Here is a 19,232-nt window from a genome sequence, read left to right on the forward strand (position 1 = left end):
TCTCTCTCTCTCTCTCTCTCTCTCTCTCTCTCTCTCTCTCTCTCTCTCTCTCTGCATGTCTCTCAGTGTGTGTTTCTGCCCAGTGTGGGAGAGATGTTTGTGAACGAGCCAAGAAATATGCACACTCAGCCATCGGGAAGAAAGCCGGGCAAGATTAAAGCTTTTCTAAGACAACTATCCAACGCAGCTATAAACTTCTCTAAAAGACAAGCTGAAAAGGAGTTCGATGCAGATGGGAGGGAAATATGAACTTCTTTGACACAATAGTGCATTCATAAAATGAAAAGAACAGAAAGTTGCTGTGATTTTTTTGTGTGTGTGTGTGTGGTCATCTTTACAAAAACCTTGGTTTTGCTTGAACCAAGTCCAGGCTTTAGGAGCAGAGTCAGGCTTGCAGGATCTGAGCAAGCTTACATCTCAATTACATTGGTGTAACTGGAAAACATTTCCCTCTTCAGTTTCTTTGCACTCTGTAAGTTCTCTCATCACTTCCCTGATTTTTACTTACAGATTTTTTTTTTAAATGCTCTCAAACCAGAGAGTAGAGAATCAATATGCTAGATAGCAATAAACCTGTAGGTAGAGATCTTCCTTTGCTGAATCACAGACTTCTGTACAGGCTCTGCTATGTGGTGAAACAAGAAAGAAAGAAAACCTTAAGACCTCAGGGGCTCAATGCTAATGATTTAATACTTCACCTCGAATGGCACTGGGGTAGCCATCATCATCACTGAGGTACCAACGCGGACAAAGTCCAGAAGACACAGAAACTCATTCTCCAGGGTATCTGTACATAATTCATTGGTCAATACTACTGTATGTCTACACCAGGCCCCAAAGGTGTCAGGCAAAGACAATCAAATCATGTGACAGGAAGAGAAGATGTTAGAGAAAGGGAAGCAGTTCGTAGGCACGAGGTGAATAGAAAGTTAGAGGACCAGAAGAAGGAAAGTGGACATCCCAAATATGCCATGTTTTTTATTTGCTTTGCTTTTTTTTTTTTTTTCTTTTCTTTTAGAAGGTAACAGTTTGCTGGTCATCGGTCTAGTGCCGTCCATTGGTTCCTCCCATCAAATCCTCAGAATACTCTGGTTCTCCAAACAAAATATCAGAAAGGATAATCCCAGCAGCCTCTCGGGAAAAGGAGATTAAAACGTACAACCCCCAAGAACCTGGGAGCATCCACCATGCGTCAGGCATTGCCTCCCATAAGAGGCTGAGTATGCACTGGGACAATGCTGCTTTTTTTTTTTTTTTTTTTTTTTTTAAATGGAAGATACCATCCTCTCAAACAAAGGATCAGTTACTTGGGACTGACGTTTGATATTTCACAAGGCGACTACCAAAACAATCTCTTCTCCAGGGCGATGAGAAATTTTCTTCCATTTCTAAAATTACTCATCTCAAATTGTTTTCAAATGACGTTTATTTACACTATTTCAGGAACACATGACTAGAGAATTACATTTACAACAAGAAACACACACTAGTACATTCTGCTACGTGACTCAAGATGAAACCCATCTAGTCTGACCACCAGATATTTACCCTGCAGGGATCCTACTCACTTCCCATTCACAGGACTGCAAAGTCATCCCCAATGCTTAAACACATAGTTCCATTAGGCCACTACCTTGTTTTTGATGTAAGGACAGATTGAGCTTCCATGATCAATTTTCGTAATAAATCCCTTAGCAATTACTTTTTCTATATCTACATTTCGCTTACATTTAAAGGGGATTTGCTTCAACCTGGGCAAACAGCTATTTCTATCTCTTATAAGGAACTCAGATGTGCTTAGCTGCCTTTCTCATTAGATGTCACATAGAGAAAGGAAAAAGAAAGACACCAAATAGCCTATTGTGCATATTAAGGTGCTGTTGCTTTTCAAACTCCATTAAGTTCTTATGCGTCTCAATTAAGTAAAAGAACAGCTAATTAGAACAGTCTGCTTTCAATAGACTCTGTAAGGAAGATTCCAGTGCCTTCTGCCTGAATATCCATTTCTCGGTGTGTCTCACGACTAAAGTAGGCTGTAAATTCATTTTTATTTACTTAAAGTAAATAAATAAGTTTTTCTGGGGTTTGCTTCATATCATGAGACCTAGAGAGGTTATTTATTCTCCAATCATCCTTTAGAAGCTATAATAAAAATCGAGAGAAGGCAAAAAACATGGCTTGTACTGAGATTTAAGTGGGATCAAAACTGTTATGTGAGAAATTGAGACGAAAAGAAAAAATTTAAGTCATTTATGACTTTTAGGAATCTCGTTTGGTTGTAACTTGAAGGACTTATGAAGTTACAACACATGACACTTGTCAATAACACTGTTGCTAATAGAAAGTAACGGCAGGGATCACCAGATGGCCAAATAAATACATGGCGAGGACACAAATCTCTCACAGTCACATGACAGCTCAGAAAATATGATAATGTGTTTTAGGAAAATCTTAACTAAAAGTCATCTACTAAAGCAATTCTCCAAGCAAAAACAAATTTTTTAGAGGAGGGTGGGAAGCTGAATTCTAGGTTAAATCACATTTATTCTTCGAAGCCTTCTACTATGGAAATTATTGTATGTAAAATTAAAGTTTTACCTTTTCAAGAAAGGTTCTACTATGATAGAAAAAGGAAGCCATGGTTTTAGATAATGTACTGTTGGCTCCTACACTACCCACATGCATTTACTCTATAACACTGAATATCCTAGCACTTATGCTGGACCATACCATAGACCGACTCTGGGATGATCATAACCATTTGGCTAAAATTTTAAAGTCTGTAAAAACTTCATTTACCAAGTACAACTGCACTATTGCATGAATCTGATGTTTCTCCAAAAGTGGGAGAGATGCTTTGGGAACACAATCCTCACTTATTTAGGTTAGAGGAGGCATTGCGCTGTTATTTCTAAAATATAAATGAAGAATTTGACCATTGTAAATTAATGCTGTGTGGAGTTCCCAAGTAAAAATACTTGTTCACTTTCTCAAAATATATGTGTATCCACTGGAGAGGTAGAGTGACAACTAGACAATGTGTCCTTTTGTCCTTTTTTAGATGCTACCACTATCAGCAGTCAAGAATTCACCATGAATCCTCTATTTTGTATAACATCCCCATTCCAGGTTAAGCTCCAGGATAATGATTTAAAAAGCAAATCAAAGCAAGATACAACAAATAACCAAAAGGCAGCGCCATATCTATTACAAGTCTCTTTGGTGAGTAGATTATTTATAAAACCACAGAAACAATATACTCAAGAGACAAGAGGCAAATGCTGGGTGCACAGAATACAGACTGAGCTGCCCCACAAGCAGATGACATTCACAGTAGGGTGTGCACGGAGTGCTCCTTGACAAAAGAGTAGTAACTTGTACTCGTAAGAGGGCTTTGAGTCCTGGGGCAACCTGGTCCAACAGGGGGGTTTGGTTGATAGGGCTAGAATTCAGGTGTGCAGGAGGTACACCACAACGAAAGCACAATTTCTGCAAGGGATCTGAGCTCTGGAGCAATGCAGTCCATCTGTGTCGGGGGGTGGGGGGGGTGGTAGTTAGGGTTGGAAGTGAGGTCAGGAAAGGAGCCTAGAATTCCATGGCGACTTAGAAACTACATTATATGTATGCAAAGATGCAAAGAGTGAGACGCTAAAATAAGTCAGCTTGACTTGTAGATGCCAGTGTAAGGCACAAATGTTGTCTTGTACTAAATAGAAAAAAGAATAAGGATGGGAGGTCTTCCAAAGAGTCAAATATAATAAAAAGTAGCTTGGAACTTTATAACCAGAGTATAGCTAGTAACAGACTAAAACACACTGTCATCCAAACAATCAAGGATTGTCTTCCACCTCTGCCTTCAGTTGCCACGTGACATGGGTACCAGTATTTCCGCATTATTTACTTTCAATGTTTACAGTGATGTAGCTGAGATGTACAGGACCATCTATTGTAGCAAATAATAATGACACTTTTTTTTTTTTTTTTTTTTTGATGAAGGGCCTTGCTACCTGCTACACGGTCCTGAATCACCTCAGCCTGGCAACCCTCCTGGGTCAGCTTTCCGAGCCCTGAAATCACAAGTGTCTGTCCATAGCTTTTAGAGACTGCTCATTTTGCAAACTAACCCTCAAAATGGAATTACTTGTTAGATGCAGCTAATCTGACTTTTAAAATAATATGCAACGAAAAGCCATAAAGCTGTCCTTCTGCATCAGGAGAAACAAAACAGAATTCCTCAAACATTTCCAAACATAACCACTGAAAAGAATTTTCTGTTAATAGAAAATCCCAATGGCTTATGGAAGGTGAAGCACGGAAGCCATTTACCTGAGAGAAACTGCATGTGGTCCATAGAGCTCTCTCACCGCAGACAGATCAGCTTCTAGCTGAGGGTGCTTGTGTAGTTCCCCGTCATAGTTCACCTGCCAGAAAGGATGGTTCAGAACTAAGTGAAGAGAGTCAAAGGAACCAAGACACAAATAATCTGTGCAAAAGACTCCAGCATTACAGGAGAGCCAGCAGCATCTATACAAAGTATTCACACATAGCTAGGATAGTTTATGATTTAAAAATTGACATTTGGCTTTTTAAATTTACTTCAACAAGCTCCTCATTACAATTACTCTTATTTTCATTCATCTATTTTATTTATTTATGTTATATGCATGCATACATGCATGTATATGTCTATTGTGTATGTATATGTCTACTGAAAATATAATGCTTTTAGTTGTCCATATGGATATAGAATTAGAACTATTGATCTATTCATTAACATAGAGTATCAGTGTGCAAGTTTCAGTAGGAACACAAACTTTGTATTCTTCATCTCTTCACAACTTGGCCACAGGTTGTGGCCAACACGCCACAAGTCAAATCAGTATTTACCTTCCCTTTGGTGCCACTATGTAAGCAGTAAGCAGAAGATCAATCTACATATCTTTGATACCAACTCCAGAAGAGTATGGTAGATGGACGAGAAGCCTCTTTTACTCAAGAATAAATCTAGAATCTAAAGTTGGTGAACCGCAAGACCAATTCTATCATTGCACCCAAGAGGTGATTCATTAAATTGAAAAGTCTATTTTGGATGTCTTTCTTAATTTGTTTCTTCTATTTACCTTTCTTAAATCTAGTCTTTTGTCTCTTGCTGTCATGCTCAACTAGAAAAGAGATCTTAAAGAACACCATGTGCATTAAAAGTGCCATGGCATACTTGAACCCCGCACAACTGACAGTGTGCTTTTCTTCTCTTCATTTCTCTTACTGTGAGGATACTTACTGTGCTCTGAAGTAATCCTTTATATGACATTCATTCCTGCTCAGTGTGACTTATGACTACTGTTCCAATTTGCATTGGGTAAATCCAATATACATCTGCATGATGGAACACTCCAGTGCATTATGCCTTCCAATAGGAAGGAAGAAGGGACTGGGTTCGTTCTTTGTAATTATGCTACTCAGTTACATCCTAGAAGATAACCTCTTTCTGCTTCCAATGCTTTTAGTGATCCATACTTCAGTTTTAAAACTGGTTTTCTGAAGAAATGCAAATGGACTGGCAGATATTATAGACTTAATCTAGACTGAAGAAAAGTACCAAATTCCCCTCTGGAAGAATGAGTAGTGCAAAGAAAAATCAGATTTGAAAGTCCTCTTTTGCATACTGGTAAGGTGCTGTGATGTGTGGAGAGTGACAATATTAGATAACTGCCCAACAGCTAGAAGGCTACTCCACAGAGGGAAGCCTACTTAACGGCGTTGATATTTCTATTTCCTTGCACATGTCTGATTTACTACTGATTGTCTTATTCTCAGTATCTGTCACATTAATTCTTTTCCACACCAACTTTATCTTTAAAGGCCAACTTTATTGTATTATCTTTCTGTCAGAGACACAAACTACAAAGGCACTGATCAAGGAGGTCACAGAAACCTAGCAACATATTATATGGTTGAATCTTAAAATAACATGACTGGTTTTTAAATTATAACATTATTCTGAGCAAGTCTTATGAGTTACATATAGCCTATATAACATATACACAGACATGCTATTTATACAGATTTTAAAATCTTCCTCATATATTTTCAACAAGAAATAAATTATTTCTCAAGAAAATTATTACCAATCAAAATTTGTAAAAGTTAATCATCTTCAGTTTAAAAGTAACAATCTAACAATAGCATTATTGTTAGAAAGGACAATATTTTAAAATACTTCTTGTTAAGTCTATGAGGAAGACAAAGAGTACTTGTTTTCGCCATGTGAAATCTAGGTGACTTGGGGGTTGCTGAAAGTCACTTTGAGAGGGAAGGAAGGTGGCCTGCCCAGAGGAACAGGAAGGAGCAATGGAAAATTCACTGTGATGTAAGTGAAGGGGATTATTGGATGGAGGAAGAAGAGCAGAAAGATGGGAAAAGGGTGAAGAACAGAGTAGGATGCCTATGTGTGAGAATGTCCAGTGAAACCCATTTCCTTGCATGTTAACCAAAACTCAATAATAAAGAAATGACATCAAAGGTCAAACAATAATCAAAACCCAAGTCTGAAACTTCTGTAACAAATTATGGCAGTAGATGTTCCCAGTGCAAGCATCTATAACATACATCTGAATTGAAAATGTGTGGAAAATGAGAAACAAACTACTCGTTTGTTTCCTACTTACATTCTGAAGCCTGTACGACTCCTGGACGTCACCTTCCTCTAGGATAAACATGGCTACATCAGAAGGCAGGGCTGCTTACCTGTCCTCCATAATAAAATTCTTCAGAGTCGTTGTCACCCTCTGAGTCTTCCTCCACCGTACTATTCTGCCTTGACTCCTTCAAAGGACAAAGAAGACAATTCCTGTGGTCAAACTAGAAAGCAGCCATAACAGACAGGTTCCGGCATAATGAGTGGATTTTATATGTAGCACACTCTTGGTGAAGTACAACTTCAAAACCAAAAAAAAAAAAAAAGGAACACTGCAGACATGCTTATAGTTCATTTAGAGAAGTTTACCGAAAATAAACCTTTCCTAAAGTTTATTAGCATTTCCAGATGCTAATACTTGCAGGTTCCCATTTAGTGTGTATAATAAATTATGCTTGCAGCTCTTCTCTGATACAATCTTTGACAGGCTTACACTAATTCAGCTCTTATTTGAAAGTTCATTTTTATTTATCTAAGATATATTATTTATCTGTATTATTTATCCAAGATGGTTTTCACTTCCACTGCCAACACAAAACAACAATAAGAAAGAGGAAACTTGGAATGCAATGATATAAAAAACCAAATTAAGCAACTGAATATGAATCACAATACAAAGAGAGCTTTGAATATACGGGAATGATTTGCCTACAAATTCAAATTTTGAAAAGGTGGTTAATTTAATACGCTTTAACTTGATATCTGAGTTTTTAATTAACTGAGCCAAAAATCTGTCATATATCTCAAATACAATGAAAATTCACACTGGTATGTCTATCCCTGTCATGATTAGCAAAGTTTTTTTTTTAATGAAGAAGAGGAGGAGGAGGAGGAAAAGGAGAAAGAGAAGGAGGAAAAGGAAGGAAAGAAGAGATGGAAAAGAAGGAGGAGAAGAGGAAAAGAAAAGAGAAAAGAAAAAAAAATCAGCATTTCCTTTGGATTCAGGACTCCATCTATCTGTGTTGCTAATCATGCCTAAATTTCAAGTTCTTAAGGAAACCAAGCAGGACTCTGGATCTCATGAAATTCTAACCGATTTGGGTCAATGGCAGCTTTATTGAAGCAATAATTTTCAGAGTGGACAATGAAGGGAAACTCCAATGAATGGAAGGACACTCACAGCAAGCAGGCAAGCAAGCAAGACTTTCAACTGAGAAACTGTTGTCCCCCTGTGCTCTCCCTGTTTAATGCCGTGACAGCTATTCATAGATCACAGTTTTTAAAAAATTAAAACAAGGATATGAGATGATTTTGCTTTAAGGTTTTTAAAAATAGATTAAAAACCACTAGAATATAACTCTATTCCTATGTCTATGTTATTTTGGCTTCAAAGACCACATATCATATCAAAACTATATACAGCCAGGTATGCTTTTAATATAAGGCATATGGGTGTTTCTCTGTCAGCTACATTGCTATATATGAAGAATAAAGAAAGAATTACATGGCATACATGTTTTATTTATTTAGGTTCTTTTCTACTACTTCAGGAGACACTTCTTCCTCAAGATAATCTTAACACCATAAAAAATGTCATGAGTCTGTGTTTTATTTTACCATACACAACTGTAATCTAAATATGATACTAAATAAAAATACCTGATTAAAACACTATCAAAATAAAAAGGGCAAATAGAATGCAATTTACTTACCTCTCCATTTTCCTTTTGTAACTTAGATCTTATGGACAAACAACAGTTAATATCATTTGTTTTTCTTAATTCTGCAAGAAAAAATATTTTATATTACTGTGCATTTTAGCACATTATTTGGTAAACATCCATGAGTTCCTAGGCAAAAATGTTCTAGGCTTTTCTCCCCCTTTTGCTAAAGAAGAGGTATTTTGAAGACAGATCATACAACAGCCTCTGGTTTTGCATTGTGCATACAAATGTTAACCAATTAAAGAGCAAGCACAGAGATTTCTTCAACTCTTACTGCTCTCTTCAGGGTAGCTTGATTGCCCTAGGTTTTCTATATTCTAGTGGCTCTCAACTGTCCTAATACTGAGTGATGACCCCCAACCATAAAAGTATTTTGTTACTACATCATAATTGTCATTTGTTACTGCTATGAATCATTGGACAAGTATCTGATAAGCAGGATATCTAATATACGACTCCTATGAAAGGGTTGTTTGAATATCCCAAAGAGGTCATGACCCTCAGGTTGAGAATAGCTGCTGTATTCAGTCTATCTAGCAGTGTCATTGTGGAAAAAAATACTTTCAGGAGTAATACTGACATGATACATTTAAACATGATTGAAAAGCTAATATACTTTAGATATAAAAATCATACATATGTATAATATATGAATTTCTGGAAGGTAAATATATGTATTTGCTATATTGAAAACAGAAAGCATAATCAACAACAATTCTAAAAATTTAAACTAAGATGAGAAAACAATAGCATTAGTGTTACCTGTTGCTATTCTATGGAAAATGACAGGAATTGGGTCTGTAGTGACTAGGACATCCTCATCATTTTCTGAACTTGACACATATGTGTTGTCTGCAGAGAAAATACAAGTAAAGACACAGCCGAATTAGTACACATCCTCTATAAAAGAAACAGAATCATATCTTCATCACTTTAATCCCATTCTCATTAAGGGCATACTGCGGCTCTCATTAGCTCCGAGGAAAAGGCACCAAACGCTGTCTTTGGTGTAAATTAAGCATAAAATTATGGCCTTTTCAAAGGTGCCCATAGCTTCTCAGAAACGTAGAGATGGTAGAAAGTATTCAAAAACATGCTTTCCTTCTGTTAGGGGGAAGGGTTTAAGACAGTCTCCCGATGTAGCCTTTATAGTTAGCATCCTCCTGCCTCTGTTTCTCAAGGACTCGACCAGGCCTGGCTCCTCATACAATTCTAATATAGCCTAAGGGAACTGACTGATAACTGGTGTGCAGCTGTTTGGCTCACGCCACAGGACAGCATTCTGCTCAACATCGATGTCTTTTTCAAAAGACAAGGTACACAACTGAGGAGATAACTAAGACACACTTGAAATCCCAACACCAGAGAGACTCACGTAGGAGAATCATTAAACTTGAGACCAGCCTCCTTTATATAGTTTACTGGTTAAATTGGTCATCTTTACACAAATGAGTTACGCAGGAAGAAAGGACCACATGTAAAGAACTGCTTCTATTAGATTCCTCTGTGGGCACTTTCTTGATGGATAAGTTATTGCTGGGGAGTGGGGTGCATCACTCGGCCCAGTGTGAGCAGTGCTACTACTGGGCAGCTGGTCCTGTGGTATGTAAGCAAGCTATCTGAGAAAACCCTACGAGCAATGCAGTAATCAGCGACCTTTCACAATCCCCACCTCTGCTCCTGCTGGAGTTTCTGCCCTGACTTCTCTCAGCGAGAGACTGTGATCATGACATGTAAGACAAAGTTTTTCTTCCCTGGGTTGCTTTTGGTCTTGTTGTTTATCACAGCAGTAGAAAGCAATCCAGGACATATGGGGAAACCCTGTCTAATACCAAAACCAAAAATATCGGTAAGGAAAGGAGACAGAGGAAGGGATGGGTGGAAGCTCTAGGTAGCAATTTGCTGAAATGGAAATTGCAGCCTCCATATTGCTGCTAGGTAAGCAGCTATTAAGTCTCACCAGAATCATTCTTCTATAGATTAATCTTCTCTAAATGTACCATACACCAAAGATTAAATTATGCTTTAAATCTTTGCATCTCTTATTTGCTATGTTCGCCTCTGGAACAAAATGTATAAATGTAACTATTTCTCCAATATAGATTTTTAAATATAGTAAAATATTATAATAATACAATACACAGTTGTTTACCTACCTTTGTCATTAATGATGGAAGGGCATCTACATGACTGCCAATTCATTAACAACCGTCCCATAATACAGACTTTCAACATGGCTGAGTGTGGAACAGGGTTTGGTACTAAGTTTGATGTCCTGGGTTCAATGCCCAGGTCTCACATGTTGGAAGCAGAGAATTAACTTCTAAAAGTTGTCCTCTGACCTCCACATACATGTATGGTGCCTGCACATACACACACACATATGTAAGTATATTTGCATATATATCCATGTATATGCTGGATGTGATGGCAAACCCTCTCAACATTAGCAGAGGCAGACTGATCTTTGTGAGTGTGAGGCCAGCCTGAGAATAGACTGTGAGTTCTTAGGTAGCCAGGACTACACAGTAAGACCCAGTCTCAAAACACTAACCAAAAATTAAAATAAAATAAGAGTAAAATAATATGAATGCAAATTTCTTAAAACACAACTACTGCTAATTTGCTAAAAATAAAACACCCTACACAAATAGAAACATAGGTAAATTTCTGTTCAGATAACTGAAACAACATGTCTTTTAAAAAAACTTTTGAGATAGGTTGTAATAATATTGTGTCAGAACAGTGAGAATCTGACTTTTAATTGATAGACTTGAGTCATTATGGCTCCCTGCCTCCTTGAAATGTACTATTTTCAAATATATAACATACTATGTTTATATATATATAAACAGAAGACTCTCCATGGAAAAGAGGTTTTATTAAATTATCATGAGGGAAGATGGGTTGATATATACCAATGGCAACAAGGCAAGTCTGACGTACCACCCTGACTAGCATTAACCGCAATCTGGGGGTAATGACTATTCCTGGTTGTCAACTTGACTATATCTGGAATGAACTACAATCCAGAATTGGAGGGCACAGCTGTGATCTAGTTCTTGAGGCTGAAAGATACAAGTTTCTGATCTGGATCTTGGCAGGGAAAGCTTGAAGTATAGTGACCATGAAAAGCTTAGGCCTTGGCAAGGTAGTACACTTCTCTTTACTCCCAAGAGACTAAAGCAAGGAGATCTCTGAGTTTAAGGTCAGCCTGGGATAAAGAAAGTCCCAGATCCAGGTGTGGTGGTACACAACTTTAATCTGGGCTATACCTTCTGCTGGAGGCCTACATAAGGACACTGGAAGAAGGAAAATTCACTCTTCTTCGACTCCTTGTACTTACTTGCCAGCACATCTGTTGGAACCTACTTTAGGATTCCAGCTTACACAGAAGACCAGCTGAAACAACTAGCCTCGTGGGACTGAGCAACTACTAGATACTTGGACTTCCCATCTACAGCTGCCCACTGTTGGGTTAGTTGGACTACTGTCAGGAGCTTCATGTATTCAGATGAGTGGGGGGGGGGAGGGGAACTGAGGAAGTTGCAAGTGAGCTCTCTATTTCCTCCCCCTCCTCCTCCTCTTCCTTCTCTTTCTCCCCCTCCTCTTCTTCTTCCTCCTCTTCCTCCTGCTCTTCCCTCTCTTCTTCCTCCTCTTCCTCCTCCTCCTCTTTTTTCTCTTCTTGCTCCTCTTCCTTCTCTTCCTCCTCTTTTTCTTCTTCTTCTGTGTCGTGGTATTTTTGTCTTTCATTTTGTTTTTAGACATGCAGACATAGTGTTTCTGCACAGTCTACAACATTCATAAGATCTTCATACCTAAGCCCCCTCAGATATTGTTACTCTGTTCAGGGTTCCTCAGGATTCTGAAAGGCTGCATCTATCCATTTCTTCTGAGTTACTGAACTTTCATCCCACTTCCGGGCATGCCCACTGAAATGAAATCAGTATATGCAAAAGCATCCTGCATTCTCCTGCACCTTCAAGTTTTACTCTACATGGACAACATCTGAAAGCAACCTAAGCATCCATCAACAGATGTATCAATGAGGGAACCATGTTAAATACCGATAAAGTAGTTCTCTACTCAGCCATTCCTAAAAAAGAAGAAAAGAAAGACGTCTGCAGTGAGTTGAATGAGCCTGGAGCTCAGGTAAGTGAAAGGAGACAAAAACCAACAAACTACTGCTGGTCTTGTATGCATGAAATCAAGGAAGATGAAGTAAAAGAAGCTGAGGGTTGGGTGGTTGCCAGGGGCTACGGATAGGGAAGTGGAAAAGTATTGGCCAAAGAATACAAATGGGAAGGTGTAAGAAGTAGTTCCAGGAACCTAACACACAGCTTGGAAGATGACACTGTATTAACTGCTTTGATCACAGTAATCAATATATAATGTGTATGTGTTCATACACACACACATACAAACACACACATATACATTTGTTCATTATCTGACAAAAATTTTAAACTTTTTAAAAATATATAGATATTGAGACCAACCAATTACAAATTCCTTTTTACCTAAGTCATGGTCTTAGATTTAAAATTGGGAAGGGCATTGATAAGCCTCGTGCTATATGTATGAATTGATCCATCTTCACTCTTGATTGAGTAACTACTTCTTCCCTGAACTAGTTCACATCTGTGACAGCAGCATCTTGTTTAGAGATGGGAAAGTTGGAAGTTTGGCTGAAGACTGCATTTAAGATGACAGACTCCTTCAGACAGAATGAGGAAGATCTCGGAATCTTCAATTCCCTCTATCTTTCTTTCTTTCTTTCTTTCTTTCTTTCTTTCTTTCTTTCTTTCTTTTTCTTTTTTTCTTTTNTTTTNTTTTTNTTTTTTTTTTTTTTTTTTTAGATATTTTCTTTATATAAACTTCAAATGCTATCCCGAAAGTTCCCTATACCCTCACCCCGGCCCTACCCACCCACTCCCACTTCTTTCTTGGCCCTGGCACTCCCCTGTACTGGGGCATATGAAGTTTACAATACCAAGGGGCCTCTCTTCCCAGTGATGGCCCACTAGGCCATCTTCTGATACATATGCAGCTAGAGACATGAACTCTGGGAGTACTGGTTAGTTCGTATTGTTGTTCCACCTATAGGGTTGCAGACCCCTTCAACTAATTTGGTGCTTTCTCTAGCTTCTCCATTGGGGGCCCTGTGTTCCATCTTAAAGATGACTGTGAGCATTCACTTCTGTATTTGCCAGGCACAAGCATAGCCTCATACCAGACAACTATAGCAGGGTCCCTTCAGCAAAATCTTGCTGGCATATGCAATAGTGTCTGGGTTTGGTGGCTGATTATGGGATGGATCCCCAGGTGGCGTAGTCTCTGGATAGTCCATCCTTTCATCTTAGCTCCAAACTTTGTCTCTGTAACTCCTTTTGCGGGTATTTTGTTCCCTATTCTAAGGAGGAATGAAGTATCCACCCATTGATCTTCCCTCTTCTTGATTTTCTTGTGTTTTGCAAATTGTATTTTGGGTGTTCTATGTTTCTGGGCTAATATCCACTTATCAGTGACAGCATATCTAATGACTTTTTTGTGATTGGGTTACCTCACTAAGTATGATATCCTCCAGATACATCCATTTGNCNAANAATTTCATAAAGTCATTGTTTTTAATAGCTGAGTAGTACTCCATTGTATAAATATACCACATTTTCTGTATCCATTCTTCTGTTGAGGGACATCTGGGTTCTTTCCAGCTTCTGGCTATTATAAATAAGGATGCTATGAGCATAGTGGAGCATGTGTTCTTATTGCCAGTTGGAACTTCTTCTGGGTATATGCCCAGGAGAGGTATTGCTGGTTCTTCTGGTAGTATTATGTCCAATTTTCTGGGGAACCTCCAGATTGACTTCCAGAGTGGTTGTACAAGCTTGCAATCCTACCAACAATGGAGGAGTGTTCCTCTTTCTCCACATCCTCACCAGCATCTGCTGTCACCTGAATTTTTGATATTAGCCATTCTGACTGGTGTCAGGTGGAATCTCAAGGTTGTTTTGATTTGCATTTCCCTGATGATTAAGGATGCTGAACATTTTTTCAGGTGCTTCTCGGACACTCTGTATTCCTTGGTTGAGAATTCTTTGTTTAGCTCTGTACCCCATTTTAATGGGGTTATTTGAACTTCTGGAGTCCAGCTTCTTGAGCTCTTTGTATATACTGGATATCAGTCCCCTATCAGATTTAGGATTGGTAAAAATTCTTTCCCAATCTGTTGGTGGCCTTTTTGTCTTATTGACAGTGACGTTGCCTTACAGAAGCTTTGCAATTTTATGAGGTCCCATTTGTCAATTCTTGATCTTACAGCGCAAGCCATTGCTGTTCTATTCAGGAATTTTTCCCCTGTACCCATATCTTCGAGGCTTTTCCCTACCCTCTCCTCTATAAGTTTCAGTGTCTCTGGTTTTATGTGGAGTTCTTTGATCCACTTAGACCTGAGCTTTGTACAAGGAGATAAGAATGGATCAATTCGCATTCTTCTACATGATAACCACCAGTTGTGCCAGCACCATTTGTTGAAAATGCTGTCTTTTTTCCACTGGACGGTTTTAGCTCCCTTGTCAAAGATCAAGTGACCATAGGTGTGTAGATTCATTTCTAGGTCTTCAATTCTATTCCATTGATCTACCTGTCTGTCACTGTACCAGTAACATGCAGTTTTATCACAATTGCCCGGTAGTACAGCTTAATGTCAGGCATGCGATTCCACCAGAGGTTCTTTTATTGTTGAGAATAGTTTTTGCTATCCTAGATTTTTTTATTATTCCAGATAAAATCCTCACAAACCGAATCCAAGAATGTATCAAAGCGATCATCCATCATGACCAAGTAGGCTTCATCCCAGGGATGCAGAGATGGTTTAATATATGGAAATCCATCAACGTAATCCATTATATAAACAAACTCAAAGACAAAAACCACATGATCATCTCCTTAGATGCTGAGAAAGCACTTGACAAAATACAACACCCCTTCATGATAAAAGTCTTGGAAAGATCAGGAATTCAAGGCCCATACCTAAACATGATAAAAGCAATCTACAGCAAACCAGTAGCCAACATCAAAGTAAATGGTGAGAAGCTGGAAGCAATCCCACTAAAATCAGGGACTAGACAAGCCTGTCCACTTTCTCCCTACCTATTCAACATTGTACTTGAATTCCTCGTCAGAGTAATTCGACAACAAAAGGACATCAATGGGATACAAATTGGAAAGGAAGAAGTCAAAATATCACTATTTGCAGATGATATGATAGTCTATATAAGTGACCCCAAAAATTCCACCAGAGAACTCCTAAACCTGATAAACAGCTTCAGTGCAGTAGCTGGATATAAAATTAACTCAAACAAATCAATGGCCTTTCTCTACACAAAGGATAAACAGACTGAGAAAGAAATTAGGGAAACAACACCCTTCACAAGTCACAAATGATATAAAATACCTTGGTGTGGCTCTAACTAAGGTAGTGAAAGGTCTGTATGACAAGAACTTCAAGTCTCTGAAGAAAGAAATTGAAGATCTCAGATGATGGAAAGATCTCCCATGCTCGTGGATTGGCAGGATTAATATAGTAAAAATGGCTATCCTCCCAAAAGCAGTGTACAGATTCAATGCAATTCCCGTCAAAATTCCAACTCAATTCTTCACTGAGATAGAAATGGCAATTGGCATTCGTTTTCTTTGTGGGCTTAAGTTTTGTCTTGTTTTCTTCCTTCCTTCAACCGCTGGAGACAGGTTCTTAGGTTTGTTTTGCAGGGGATGTAGAAAACTTTCTTAAGCTCCCAACCATATGAGTATTTCCATTTCTCTTCCACAGAGCCCCACCTTTGCCATAGCTTCCCAGGGATGTCTGGAATGGAAAAGTACAACTGTGGAGAAGTGACTCTCACTGTTTTTACTCACTTTCAAGTGCAGGGTCATTTAAGTCATGGCATTCCATTCATTGTTGCTATGTAACTTAAGAGAAAGGGTGATTGTATTGATAAATAATAACTATACTGGTTTCATATTATAATCTGGATGTCTTCCCTAAATTTTCTCTAAAACATTGTCATTTTTGTCATATATATTTCAAGCCAACCAATTATCATCCCCTATTGAAGACAGGGAAAACATAACTAAAGGTAATTAACTCTCTTAAATTATTTAAGCAATTAATTGATTACACAATTATTACTTGGTGAAGCTTGAATTTTTTTCTGAATCCAGAAGTCAATACTTTGTCACTGGGTTGTGTTTTAAATATGGAAACTGTGATCACTGGAAAACTGCAGCACCTTATGAGAGATAAACACGTAACTGCCGAAACAACTACATGTTAGGGCCGCTCTGCTTTGACAGTGCTAGGATTCTAAGTCCCACTGGGGTTGCTAATTCATAGTTACACAGGATGTTTGGGTATGTCATTTGTAAGTCAGGGCTCTGGAGCCACAGGGACAAAAGAATATAGAAACTACCACTTCATCCCTCTAGACCCAACAGAGAGGAGATGGGAAACTTCAGTTACCACAGTAGCTACGGCTCCTAGGTAGAGAAGGTGTGAGCATTACAAGGAGTAGTTCGGTCTGAGCAGAGCCAACCTGTGACTTGCAGTGCACACACCATTTTCAAATCCATCACAACAAACATCTTCTCAGGAAGACTCACTGAAGCCAGAAAGGTTACTTCACGGTGTTACTTCATGATTTTAAAGAGTTACCATATGTCTATGCCATTGAGTATGCTCGGTTCCATGAAAGACGAACTCTAAGTCTTCATTTCATAGACACAGACTATGAAATGAGTGTTGTGACGGCATGAGTTGGTGAACAAAGCTGTAAACTGACAACTGTTCCTAGGGACTTAAGAGGGTGTGGCATACTGCTCCTGACAGAGGGGGACCAGGAGGACAAATGCAGGACAAAGAGAACATGGTGCCAACAAGATTAGGGGGTCAGCTAACCCTTGAGCCAAACCACCCTCAAAAGGCAGTTAACTAAGCCCAGAGAGACAACCAGGCGGGATCAGTGATGGCAATACCAAATTTACTGAATTTAGTAATTAAGACAAAAACAGAAAAAGAAGCAATTTGCTTAAAAGAATTTTAAGTACAGGGAAATGTCACTTGAAGCAAACCAAAGTGTAGGAAGAAAAGAACAAATAGAAGCAACACAACGGAGAACAGAGATAGCCAGAGATACTGAAGACTACGTTTTAAAATAACAGACCAAATGGTACAAAATACTTTTTTCTTAAAAAAAAATTTAAAAAAATAAACAAGGCAGATATTTCAACAACATAAGAACTTTTCAAAAGGACGCTCAGAAAAAAAAAAATTACAGAGATGGAATGAACCAATAAGAATGGATGGTAATATTCTACCACATCTATAAAGACAGGCTGGTACAGGCATCCTTGCTGGCTATATAAACTTTCAGAACCAGGAGCTTCCGTTAGCATCTTGCAGTCCATACCACCAAGTACGAAACAAAGCACACAGAGTTCCAACAAGTAACAACAACATGCTGAATGACGCAACCTGTCACCTTATTAATTACAGGAGGAGACGATACCTCAACAGAGGTAAAAATTCAATGCATTCAATGGTCACTAATGTTCTAAAACACAGTAAGTAAGAGAAAAGTGATGCTTTGCTCTGACAAGGAGAAACATGTTACTTTTGATACAAAGCTGCCAAATTTTCTATTATTGAAAATTATTCCAGAAATTCTAGGAAGTTTGTTGGGGGGCAGGGGGGAAAGGAGTTATGGTTATTATAAAGGAAAAAATGTAATTTTATATAATAAAGTAATGTTAATCTGAAAAAGTGAAACATACTAATAAATCTGCATTAAAATTTAATGAAAGGGAAAATACTGTCACACTGATGCTCAATCTGGAGTCCCTGAAAAGCACTGATCCTAGGTCCCCAGAAGCAGCATGACTAGAGTGGAGGTGTGGATAATTAGTAACTAAGTCCCAAGCAAGGCATGACTTGGCTTCTTTGGCAAATACTCTTTATAAGTGTGAGTGTCATAATTGCCATTTTTACCTGTCACCCATAATAGCATTTGGAATTAGAGTGAATTAAAAGCACCTGATTTCTGTGTCGTGTGTCATCATACCAGACATCTCCATCATTTCAAACCCCAGGCTCCGCACTTAAAGCAGAACACACAAACCCATTTCCCTCAGCAAACTGAGACCTGCTCTAATCAAGATCAAGTATGTACCCCAATTCTATTACCTTGTGGAAATAAAATTAATTTGGGGATTTACTACAAACTTTCTCCAAGGTGAGACTTCAGTAAAAAGAATACAAATTAGAAAAAAAAATGTTTTATTTAAAATTTTCTATTAGTATCTGGAGAGAGGGCTCGGCGGTAAAGAAGAGCACTGGCTGCTCTCCCAGTGGGCCTGAATTCAATTCCCAGAACCCACATGGCAGCTCACAACCGTCTGACTCTAGTCTCGGGAAAGATAGCGCCTTCTTCTGGCCTCCACGGGCACTTCACACACATGATGCACAGATACACATGCAGGCAAAACACCCGAGTACATAAAAAACTTGGATCTGGAGAAATGACCCAATTGTTAAGAGCACTGGTTGTTCTTCTAAAGAACTTTGACACAGTTCACAACACACAACTATCTGTAACACTAGTCCCAAGGGATCCAAGAAGCATAGACATGGGCACATACATGCATGCAGGCAGCACGTTCATGCACCTAAGGTAAATTAAATAGATCCTTTCTAAAATTAAATATATATTATTTAAATTTTTTTTTATTACATATTTTCCTCAATTACATTTCCAATACTATCCCAAAAGTCCCCCATAGCGCCCCCCACTTCCCTACCCACCCATTCCCATTCT

General features: G+C 38.5%; 1 protein-coding gene across 2 annotated transcripts in view; it reads right to left on the minus strand.

Annotated features, from left to right (window-relative positions):
- The window catches only part of Parp8 (poly(ADP-ribose) polymerase family member 8), a 176,479-nt gene that overhangs the window by 63,466 nt on the left and 93,781 nt on the right, over positions 1 to 19,232 (minus strand). For both annotated transcript variants that reach the window (XM_021180032.2, XM_029468348.1), the window contains 4 exons: positions 9,124 to 9,213; positions 8,350 to 8,420; positions 6,748 to 6,825; positions 4,327 to 4,421 (listed from right to left, as the gene is read on the minus strand). In XM_021180032.2, the coding sequence (XP_021035691.1) occupies positions 4,327 to 4,421; positions 6,748 to 6,825; positions 8,350 to 8,420; positions 9,124 to 9,213 (334 nt within the window). The remainder of the gene's footprint in view (positions 1 to 4,326; positions 4,422 to 6,747; positions 6,826 to 8,349; positions 8,421 to 9,123; positions 9,214 to 19,232) is intronic.

Source organism: Mus caroli, chromosome 13 (genome assembly GCF_900094665.2).
Source record: "Mus caroli chromosome 13, CAROLI_EIJ_v1.1, whole genome shotgun sequence".
Taxonomy (NCBI): domain Eukaryota; kingdom Metazoa; phylum Chordata; class Mammalia; order Rodentia; family Muridae; genus Mus; species Mus caroli.